We start from the raw sequence: 11,472 nt of genomic DNA, 5'->3' as shown, positions 1-11,472 counted from the left end.
TGCCCACTAACAAACAAATTATTATTTTAATAGTATGTTTATTGGAACAGCGAGAGACACACATTTCAAAAAGGTTATAAATTGATTTGCATTTTAATGAGTGAAATAAGTATTTGATCCCTTCGCAAAACATGACTTAGTACTTGGTGGCAAATCCCGTGTTGGCAATCACAGAGGTCAGACGTTTCTTGTAGTTGGCCACCAGGTTTGCACACAACCTTCAGCTCCCTCCACAGATTTTCTATGGGATTAGGCTCTGGAGACTGGCTAGGCCACTCCAGGACCTTAATGTGCTTCTTTTTGAGCCACTCCTTTGTTTTTAACTGAAAATTGATTATTTACAATAATGCGTTACTTACACACTATGGTGCTGTTTAAATACTGTGCAGTTGCTTTGACACAATCTGTATTGTTAAAAGCGCTATATAAATAAAGGTGACTTCACTTGCCTTGGCCGTGTGTTTTGGGTCATTCTCATGCTGGAATACCCATCCAAGACCCATTTTAAATGCCCTGGCTAAGGGAAGGAGGTTCTCACCCAAGATTTGATGGTACATGGCCCTATTAATCGTCCCATTGATGGAGTGCAGTTGACCTGTCCCCTTAGCAGAAAAACACCCCCAAAGCGTAATGTTTTTTTCAACTCTATGTTTGACAATGGGAATGGTGTACTTGGGGCTATAGGCAGCATTCCTTCTCCTCCAAACACGGCAAGTTGAGTTGATGCCAAAGCGATCAAGTTTGGTCTCCTCTGACCACAATACTTTCACCCAGTTTTCCTCTGAATCATTCAGCTTTTCATTGGCAAACTTCAGACAGGCATGTACATGTGCTTTCTTGGGCAGGGGGACCTTGTGGGCGCTGCAGGATTTCAGGCCTTCGTGGTGTAGTGTGTTACCAATTGTTTTCTTGATGACTATCTTGGTCCCAGCTGCCTTGAGATCATTGACAAGATCCTCCCGTGTAGTTTTGGGCGGATTCCTTACCATTTTCATGATCACTAAAACTCCTTGAGGCAAGATCTTGCATGGAGCCCCAGACCAAGGGAGACTGGCATTTATTTTGTGTTTCGTACAGGTAACAAGCTGAGATTAGGAGCACTCCCTTTTAGAGGGAGTTGTATTGATTGATAGAAGATCAAATACTTATTTCACTCATTAAAATGCAAATCAATTTATAACTTTTTTGAAATGCATTTTTTTCCCCTATTTTTCGTTGTTATTCTGTAAAATTATAGACTGATCATTTAGTTTGTCAGTCTGCGAACATACAAAATCAGCAGGGGATCAAATAATTTTTTCCTTCACTGTAGATAAGGTCATAAACATTGTAATCTAACCAAAAACAGATAAATAAATGAATAAATGCCAAGTTTTGTCATGAAACTCAAAATGGAGCATGCTGATGATATTCACAGTGTTAAACTACTTGTCAACATTTGAAGTGAATCAAAAATTTTCATCAATGTTATCCTAAGACAAGAACAGGTATTGTTTTGGTTTTAGGAAAACTTTGATGAAAGGTTTTGATCCACTTCTAATGTTGGCTACTATAGATCTGCTACAGGTTGTTATAAACAGAAATGTTATAAAGCCATTTGAAACCAACTTTAATACAAAGAGTAAATGTATTTTCACAGACAGGAGATGTTCAGTGCTGTACAGTGCCCCCAAGAGGAGTAAGGCAGTTTCTGTCCTGTGCTCAGATGATGTGTGTCAATGTGCAGAAAGTAGGTTCTCAGTCATTTGTTTACCATTCAAACAAACATAAACCCATATAAAAACCAGTGAGCATATCTACACTAATCCAATAATCACTTTCAGTTTTATGCCAACATATGTAATGATGTCTGTTTTATCAGGAGGTTGTTTCACAGAGAAGAAAACAATTGACATGGAAATCACCAAAAAGAACAGATCTGATTATGCTTGTTACCACACCAACATTGACTATGGTTTGTGATTCCGTATTTATACAAACACTAACGAATCCTAAGAGAGTAAAATATTTTCAATAAAATACAAAGAAATTGTGAACCTATTAATTATTCATATTCTTTTCCTGACAGCATTTGAAGTCACTGTGGATTCAGTTACTGAAGAGAGCAATTTTATGTTGTATTCAACATCTGTGACAGTGGTCCTCCGATTTTGTAAGTTATAGTATAGTCTTCACATGCATTGCAATACAGATCATGACATGAGCATTTTAAAAATACATTTTAGATAAAAATGACACTGTACTGAGTTTGTTAATCTACTAGATATGCTCATATAATTTAAAAGTTTAACCTCTGAACCTCAGTGGGAGACACAATTGTGAGCACAGACAGCACACGAGTGTTTGCTAAGAGAAGGCACTGCAAGGGTGAGCTGATAAAGGGCAAGACGTACCTTATCATGGGCACTGATGGCCCCACCAAAGACTCTAACGGAAAGTAAGTACATTTACATGTATTTATTACACAGTCAATGTATGTCCTATTGAAATAAGATGTTTGGGTGAATTGTATTGTATTGTTTTATTGTATTGACAGTCCTACATTTAATCTTTAAGCTAATACACATGAACTCCCTCTCTCTCAGCATGCAGTACCTGTTGGATTCAAAAACATGGGTTGAGGAGAAACTGTCAGCCTCAACATGCAGAGCATCAGTCAACAAGAAATACTGCAAGGAATTTAAAGAGTTTGTAAAAGAGTACCAAGTTAATGGATGCAACTTGTAGTCTGAACTGCAATTAAGAAAATGTAGTTACTCAACATATCACTACAGCAGAAAAGGATTCTACATTTATTCTGAATTGTAAACTTGCTGCAGATTCTGGTAATAGAGAACCTGTATGACATGCATATGTTTCAGCCTATCGTTTATCATAACTTCAAATAATTGTGTTTACAAGACATTTTAAAGTCAGTATCTATGAAATAATCACAATAACGTCCATAAAAGCCACATTTGTTTTCTTCTATTATGTATATAAGGCAATCTGTGTTTAGGAGACAGCTCAGCAGATCAACAGTGACCACACACAGATAAATCAACACACATCAATGTAGGTTACAGAAATACACTTTTGAGGCCTCCTTCACATCCTCTTACTGAATTTCATGCCGCTCCAGTCTTTGAGATGTGATTCGTTATAGTGGGGTGATTCAGATTCCCTACATAGGTGTATTTATTTTTTTGAAGACTCATTTCACTTGGCAGTTGAGAGTGTGAGAGGGGCTTCTGTGTTCACGGCAAACTCGGTAACATCTGCAGGCAAGTGGAGGGCGGGGGCGAGTACGTGTACAACAGCGCGCACACTCCACTGAAGAGGAGGCTGAAAGGGCAGTGCGTCACAGAATCCATATGAAGCAGCTAAAACCTCAAGTGAACCACGGATAGTATCGCCCACTCAGCGCGAAAAAGCAGACGCTTCATTTAGAAGATACCAAAAGGAGCAGAAAACTAAACGCTAAGATAGCGAGGGATGGAGAAATGATGATTGTGATCATTTGAGATGAGAATAAAACCGGTTAAGGCTCTAGAATCAATTATCAAAGAATTGACTCTCCAATTATATTTGCATAATTATCAGACAAATGCAAACACATTTGTTTCTAGTTCCACAGAACTTGAGTAGAACTTGAGCAAATACAAAAATTATTTGATTTAATAAAATTGTTACCCTCTTGATTTATTAAATCTTTTTTATTTTTAAACTGAAAAAGGCATCTGCTGAATGATTCAATACAAATGTAAATATATAGCACCACCAAATATATTGAATGATGTTCTGACTGATTTAGTCATGAATTTCAAATGAAATTACACTAGTGGACGTTTATACACTTAAAAGTTGTCTTGCAATTATCACAATTAATGTCACAAAAATAGTAGGCCCAATAATAATACAATCTCCATTGGAAGCCAAGATTATATGTGTGTCTGTGTTAAGGTTCTTAGTTCTTAGTGTAAACTCTTGTTTTATTATGGTAGGAAAGCTTCTTTGAATCTATTGGAGAGGACATAAGGAGGTGAGAGCACTGAGAGTAGAGAAGGAAAGGAACAGACCCAGGCTTTATACTCTCATATTCTAATCTCTGAGAGTAGGTCCAACATAAGCAACACGGTGGGATTGGCCATCACTTCAATCGTGCTCAGGTCAATGCTCGCCTTGTTTGTGCTGTCACCATTAAACTTTTCATTACGTTTGAATCAGTAAAGCCTGAACAAATATGCAGTCAGAAATGTACATATTTTCATTTGGAAAAAGGATAAATGCTGTATTCAGGCAAATGCTTCTGCATCTCTTAAAATCACCTTCATTCACTTGTTATGCATATCTAGAATTTTTAGATTTTCCAGCATGACCTTGCCAACTTTCATTTTGGTGTAGCCTAAAATATATTCAAACTTAAATCAAACCAGTCAGCAAAGTCTGTTTTCATGTCTAACTGAAACTGGTAGGATTCTAGCTGCATTAGCTTGTGCAAGCAAGAACCTGACTATCAACAAACCAGCTACAACCTGATCATACCATTTTTAAGGCTAATTCACACTTCACAGACAAATGCCAACCAATGCCGACAATTACATACACTTCTCAGACATTACTTCTCTCAGGAAAAGTTGGTCATGCTGGTTTTTAGAACATGGTAGCTAGCTGGTTTCTGGCTGGTCTATTAGACCGACAAATTTAGAAGAGCAATAAACCAGCTACTATCTGGTCATGTCATTTTTAGGTGATTAAGCTGGTGGTTTTTAGAACATAGTGCTAGTTTTTAAATGGTTTAAGCTGGTCATTAGCTGGTAGATCATTATTTTAGACCAAAAAACACAAACAGCAGGTAAATGTGGTCAAGCTGTTTTTGGGGACATGGCAGCTGGTTTCTAGCTGGTCATTAGCAGCTAGACCATAATTTGGTCCAAAAAAAAAAAAAAAAAGCCAAAAGCATTTTGGCGATCAAGCTGATTTTTGGTTTCTAGCTGGTTTAAGCTGGTAGATCATTATCATAGACCAAAGTAACAAAAACACAAACAGTTTCTATTTGGTGTAAGCTAGTCATTAGAGCTGTCACTATATTTTGGTAATCAAGTAATTGGTCGATTATTCTGACAATTAATCGGGTAACTATATATATATATATACACTACCGGTCAAAAGTTTGGAGTCAGTAAGAGTTGTAATGTTTTTAAAGAAAGTCTCTTATGCTCATCAGTGCTGCATTTATTTAATCAAAAATATAGAAAAAACTGTAATATTGCGAAACGTTATTACAATATAAAATAATGGTTTCTATTGTAATATACTTTAAAATTTAATTTATTCCTGTGATGCAAAGCTGAATTTTCATCAGCTATTACTTCAGTCGTAAGTGTCACATGATCCTTCAGAAATCATTCTAATATATTATTAGATATATACTAAAATATATATATTTTTTTAAATAATAATAATATACCTAAATTAACAATATCCTTTAAAATGACTTAAAATACATATATAAAAGCAATGAGGCAATAATAATTAGTTCAAATAAATTAACAAAATCGAGTAATTATGTGGTTTTATTGAACAAAAGTTTTACATACCTTCTAAACCATAAACATCCTAAAGACATCTAATAGACGTCTATTTGACATCTGATAGGAGACGTCCTATAGACGTATTGCAGATGAGCAAACACTATTTGCAGACGACAAATACACGTCTCCAAGATGTGCGTGTGCTATAAGGGTAACATACATTATTCATTATAATAAATGACTGCAGAGGGTGCCAACAGCCTCACAACTTTACACTGTACTGTGTGATCTAATCCTTGTTTTATATTGACTAAACACAATTTTTAAGTCAAATGTCCACTTAATCGGTGCTATTTGGCCACTTCTTTAAACAGTAATGCTACAGCCACTGTTATTTCTTGAATATGTGGACATCAACTCAGAGTGAGGGTTAAAGCCCGGTTCAAACTACACGATTTTAGGCTGATTTTGGCATAATCTGCTTGACGTAGGGTGTTGTGGGAATTCATAAATTCATGAGTGTCGGGACGCAAGATTCAGTCATTTTATCTTGTGTATTGTGTCAACCTTTTTCTTTTCTTCTTTTTCTGTATTCATTGAGCACTTTCACACAACCGACCATTGACCAAAGTGCTGTACAATATGCAAAAACAGTTTCAAAACATAAAACGCAACACTAAAACCACAATAAAATGTCAGTTTCAATATACAGAGAGTCTATAACCCACACAGTAAATACATCTCCACACAAACTGTTATCATTTACATGTGTTGAGTGACTCAAACTACATCTCTACATATTGTTGAGTTTGACTTTATTATAATGTTTATCTGGGAATGCAATATATATGCCATTTCATCAGATTTGAAAGGTTCATTTAAAAAACCTAAACAGGAGAATACATTAGTATCTTTCTCAGTACGCTAATTGTTCATCGCTATTTTAAAATAAACGCTTAAATCCCACTTCATACTTACAATTCTTTGTTGGTTGCGAAAGTCACTTTGTCAGATTATGCGATTTTGACTCTTTAAGTCTTGTTGTGTTCACTTGCTGTCTTTAACAAGGTGCGTTTTGTCATTGATAAGGCTGACTACGCTTCTAAAAATAAAGGTGCTTCATGATGCCATAGAAGAACCTTTTTGTCTAAATGACTCCATAAAGAACCTTTAACATCTGAAGAACCTTTCTGTTTCACAAAATATTCATTGTGGCAAAAGAAGGTTCTTCAGATTATAAAAAGGTAAGAAATAGAAAGTTTTTTAAAGAACCTTTGACTGAATGGTTCTTTCTGGAACCAAAAATAGTTCTTCTATGGCATCGCTGTGAAGAACCTTTTAAAGCACCTTTATATTTAAGAGTGTAGACCATTGTCTCTCTATTGTTTCAGCTTGTTTGAAAACATGTACAAAGGCGCTTCTTTCCTCCTATTAGCCAGTGTCGCAGATGTGATGGAATTCGTTGTGGATGACAGAAAAAAAAACAATAAACATGCTAGCCTATCTGTGTTGATGTTGTAAAGCATCGCAGACGTATAGCATCAGTTGTTGTCCTGTTTACAAGAAGTTAAACTATGGCTGTCCTCAATTTTTTTAAATCTAAATGAAGACAAAACTGAAGTTGTGTGGTTTGGAGCTCCAAATAATCTGATTTGGGCAGTTTGGCCTGTTTTTTGTAAGTCGGTAGTGCAAAAGTTTGTTATTTTTGATAGTAAAGATTGAAAAACAGATTTCCTGTGGTTAGATCCTGTTTTTATCACTTGAGATTAATAGCCAAGGTGAAACCATTTTTGTCTATGTGTGATTTGGAAAAAAGTTATTCATGCCTTTGTATTCATAAGGTTAGATTACTGCAAGTCCTTATATGTTGGCATTAATAATTCATTGCTTAACCACTCACAACTGGTCCAAAATGCTGCAACAAGGCTTTTGACAGGTTCTCGTAAGATTAAACATATTACTCTTGTTCTGAGTTCTTTACAATGGTTGCCGATCCGTTACAGATTAAATTTAACATTTATGGTTTTTGTACTTTTGTACTTGGTGAAACTGATTGAGAAATATGAGCCAAAACAGTCTCTAAGGCCAGCTGACCAGCTGGCTTTGTTGATTCCTAGAACGGTAAAGTGGAGATTGAGCCTTTGTAGCAATAGCTGTGGAACTCTGAAATGAATTATCGTTTTGTCTTACATCAGCTCCCACATTAAGAATTTTTAAACTCAAACCTAAGCATTTTCTTGCATTAGCATTTAATGCATTCTATTATTAGACCATTTTCCAAGGCTGCATGATATGTTAAACCCATTTAAAAATCATAATAAAGCATAATACTGTTGTGAATTCACAAATGCTATGATTTAATAAAAAAAGAAAAGAAAATGATACCATGCAGGTTTAATATATGTTATTTTAATTATTTACATGCGTGTGTCATCAATCAGCCATATTGCCAGCACTAAACGTAAACAATGCCACAAGCTGAACAAAACTTGCATATTTTGCTGATTCTTGCTGCTGAAAATAGTCAATTATTGTCATGTTTTGGGCTGTACTATCGGACCGGAACAGGAAAAACATTTTAAGTACTATATCCACCTTATTTTTCCCGTAAGAGTGGGCACAGCCATTTGTAAATTTAATGCATCTGCCTTCCAGTTTCATTCACTTCCAGCTGTTTTTATCTCTACAAAAAAGCAGCTAGTTTTGATGCTTGATATTGTAAACTGGTGTGTCTTACCACATTATTTAAATGTATTATTTTAATTATAAACACAATGATTTGCAGTGCAAACATACCTTTTACTGCACTTTGTTATTCTTCTCGTTATTTATCGACGGCGGCTTATGAACCAGAAGTCAAACACATTACCAGAAAACAGCTTACTTCCATTAAAAAATATGGTGGATAGACCTAACAGTTATAACAAATCAAGTAGAAGAGTGCAAAAAACTGAGGAACAAAAGGCCTTTGTGGTTAGCCAAACTGAACCAGGATTTCCAGGGCAAGAATCTTGACAACATTAATGTTTGTTCTTATCATTTCCAGTCAGGTAAGTGAAATATTCGGCTAATATCTTAATTATTATTGCTTGTACATATCTTTACCACCTATTAACTTTAGTTTGTCAAAATATTGCACCCTTATGTACTAAGTCCTTTTCTATATGATCAGCTTTCACACGTTTTTCTGTGGTTTAGACAGCATGAATTAGCAGAACAACATATACAGAGTAGCACATTATCTGTGCAATCCATGCTCTTGTTTACATCCAAGTATCGCCAATATAGCCGCACATCTGGGTATCTGACCAAATCGTGACGTAAGTGCACTCTCTATGAATTTCATAGATTCTGGTCAGAGGAATGTACCAGTATTCCAGTATTCTGCTGGTTACTCGACAAAAGTATTTTTTAAATTAAGTACACAAACTGAATCAAGGAATCGTGACAGCCCTACTGGTCATTAGCTGAAAGACCATCATGGACAACCAACTAATCAACTACCACCTGGCCATACTAGTATAAGATAACTAGTTTTGAAACAAAGTAGATTGAACAGCTTGAACCATGGAACTTGAAACCACTTACATTGTTCCAAAATAACTATTACTGACTTAAGAGTAAATATTTATACTGTTAATTGCATCAAAGCATCTGTGTTATTTGTGTACAATACTGAGATTTTAACAAATAATGTGTGTGCCTTTAAATAGATTAAGTCAACACAGGTAGATTTATTCTGTTATTTTATGAAGCCATTTCTGAAAACGGCCAAAAATAGTCTATAAAAGCAAATGCAAATACAACTGGATTAAATTGTTCAACTTAAGTAGTGGTAAATAGAAAGTTTTCCAACAACTTTCCAACAAATGAGCAATACTCTACAAGTTTTGGCTCATTAATTCCCAGAAATGCTTGTCAGTAGACGGTTGTTTTGTTAGGTGTGTATACAGCTCAAGGCTTGGCACTGTTTTGACTAGCAGGGTAAGGTCAGGTCAGCAACAGAATGGTGGTCTCACTGATGTGGGCCTGCTTTAGTGTGATATAAATATCATACAAGCGAGGGCGCTAGTGAGCAGTGGCCACCCATCAGCTGACACGACAAACACTCTCTGTGCTCCACTAGAGGATCTTTCTAGCAACTCTCATCAGGTGCTAGAAAGGAAAAGTACAAGCCAGATCATTGTAGAAAGGGTCAAAAGATGTGTATAAGGAGTTATTTTAGATAAATCTGTCTAACATGCAAGGTTTTTTAAACTATTTTCTCACAAAATGTGTTTCTTTGCTTATCATGTAATATAGGTACAGTGCTGTCACTGGAAAAAGTTTTTTTTTTAAATATAATAATTTTAATAAAATAAAGATCAGATGAAATTACAGTTGAGGTCAAAAGTTTACATACACCTTGCAGAAACTGCAAAATGTAAATTATTTTACCAAAATAAGTAGGATCATACAAAATGCATGTTATTTTCTGTTTAGTACTGAGCTGTATAAGATATTTCACATAAAAGACATTTACATATAGTCTACAAGAGAAAACAGTACTTGAATTTATAAAAATTACCCCGTTCAAAAGTTTGCATACACTTAATTCTTAATACTATATTGTTACCTGAATAATCCACAGCTGTGTTTTTTTGTTTGTTTGTTTGTTTGTTTGTTTGTTTGTTTGTTTTGTTTTGTGATCATTGTTCATGAGTCCCTTGTTTGTCCTGAACAGTTAAACTACCTACTGTTCTTCAGAAAAATCTTTCAGGTCTCACAAATTCTTTGGTTCTTCAACATTTTTGTTTATTTGAACACTTTCCAACAATGACTGTATAATTTTGAGAGCCATCTTTTCACACTGAGGACAACTGAGTCACTCATAATACAGATTACAGACATTTCAAATGCTCACTGATGCTTCAGATGAAAATTTGATGCATTAAGAGCCAAGGGTGTAAATCTTTGAACAGAATGAAGATGTGTACATTTTTCTTATTTTGCTTAAATATCTTTTTTTTTTTTCATTTAGTATGGCCCTTTCAGATGCTACAGAAGATACATACATTTCCCAGAAGGTAAAATAAGTTAAATTTACCCTGATCATCAAATTCAAAAAGTTGTCAACCCCCGGCTCTTAATGCATCGTGTTTCTTTCTGAACACAGCAGTGGATCATTCAAGTAACAGCACAGTATTAAGAATCAAGTGTGTGTATAAACTTTTGAACAGGGTCATTTTTATTAATTCAACTATTATTTTTTCTTGTAGGTTATATGTAAACGTCTTTTATGTGAAATATCTTATTCAGATAAGTACTAAATAAAAAGAAAATAACATTCATTTTATATGATCCCTCTTATTTTGGTAAAATAATTAACATTTTGCAGGTGTAAACTTTTGACCTCAACTGTATATGGCAGATTTGTGTTAACAGTGATCAAAGTGGAAATGTTTCTATTTTAAACAACTTAAGAATTATTACAAACTTGAAGATATTATAGCAGAATGTTCCCTTTTACTGTCCCTTTAAGCCGCATGGTGGTTGTAACATGAAAAAAAAATAGTCTGTTATATTAGTAAAAACAGGCTCAATTCCAGTGGATAGCATTCACGTTACATAAAGCAACAACCGATAAACAGAAATGTGAGAGACTGCTAATCATAGATAGATTCATAAACTCCACCTTTTAACTGTTCAGGGAATATCTTGTCAAGAGAAAACACCCATAAAGCCATTCCAGAGCAGGGAATATGCTCAATGTAAATTTGCAAGGAGGCGGAGTATGGAAAAACTTTAAGTAGGAGATTTGATTGCCCTGGGTCCTTTGGCTAGTGGAGCTCCTGTTCACTGTCTCTCTTTCTCCATTAATCTCAATCAGTCACAGGAGGTTCTCAAAGCTGATGGAAGGAGCCTCATACAACACAGAGCAGGACAGAAGCAGTTCCAAACACAGGTAGGACACATTTAT

General features: G+C 35.2%; 1 protein-coding gene across 1 annotated transcript in view; it reads left to right on the top strand.

The window, feature by feature from the left end:
• The window catches only part of c4b (complement C4B (Chido/Rodgers blood group)), a 66,124-nt gene extending 59,645 nt beyond the window's left edge, over positions 1–6,479 (top strand). Inside the window, exons 35-39 of the mRNA XM_073847832.1 lie at positions 1,501–1,729; positions 1,862–1,954; positions 2,069–2,152; positions 2,305–2,437; positions 2,586–6,479. Of these exons, the coding sequence (XP_073703933.1) occupies positions 1,501–1,729; positions 1,862–1,954; positions 2,069–2,152; positions 2,305–2,437; positions 2,586–2,727 (681 nt within the window). The 3' untranslated portion in view covers positions 2,728–6,479. The remainder of the gene's footprint in view (positions 1–1,500; positions 1,730–1,861; positions 1,955–2,068; positions 2,153–2,304; positions 2,438–2,585) is intronic.
• Positions 6,480–11,472: the final 4,993 nt, after the last annotated feature.

Source organism: Garra rufa, chromosome 9, assembly GCF_049309525.1.
Source record: "Garra rufa chromosome 9, GarRuf1.0, whole genome shotgun sequence".
Taxonomy (NCBI): Eukaryota; Metazoa; Chordata; class Actinopteri; order Cypriniformes; family Cyprinidae; genus Garra; species Garra rufa.
This window is presented reverse-complemented; position numbering and strand designations above follow the sequence as displayed.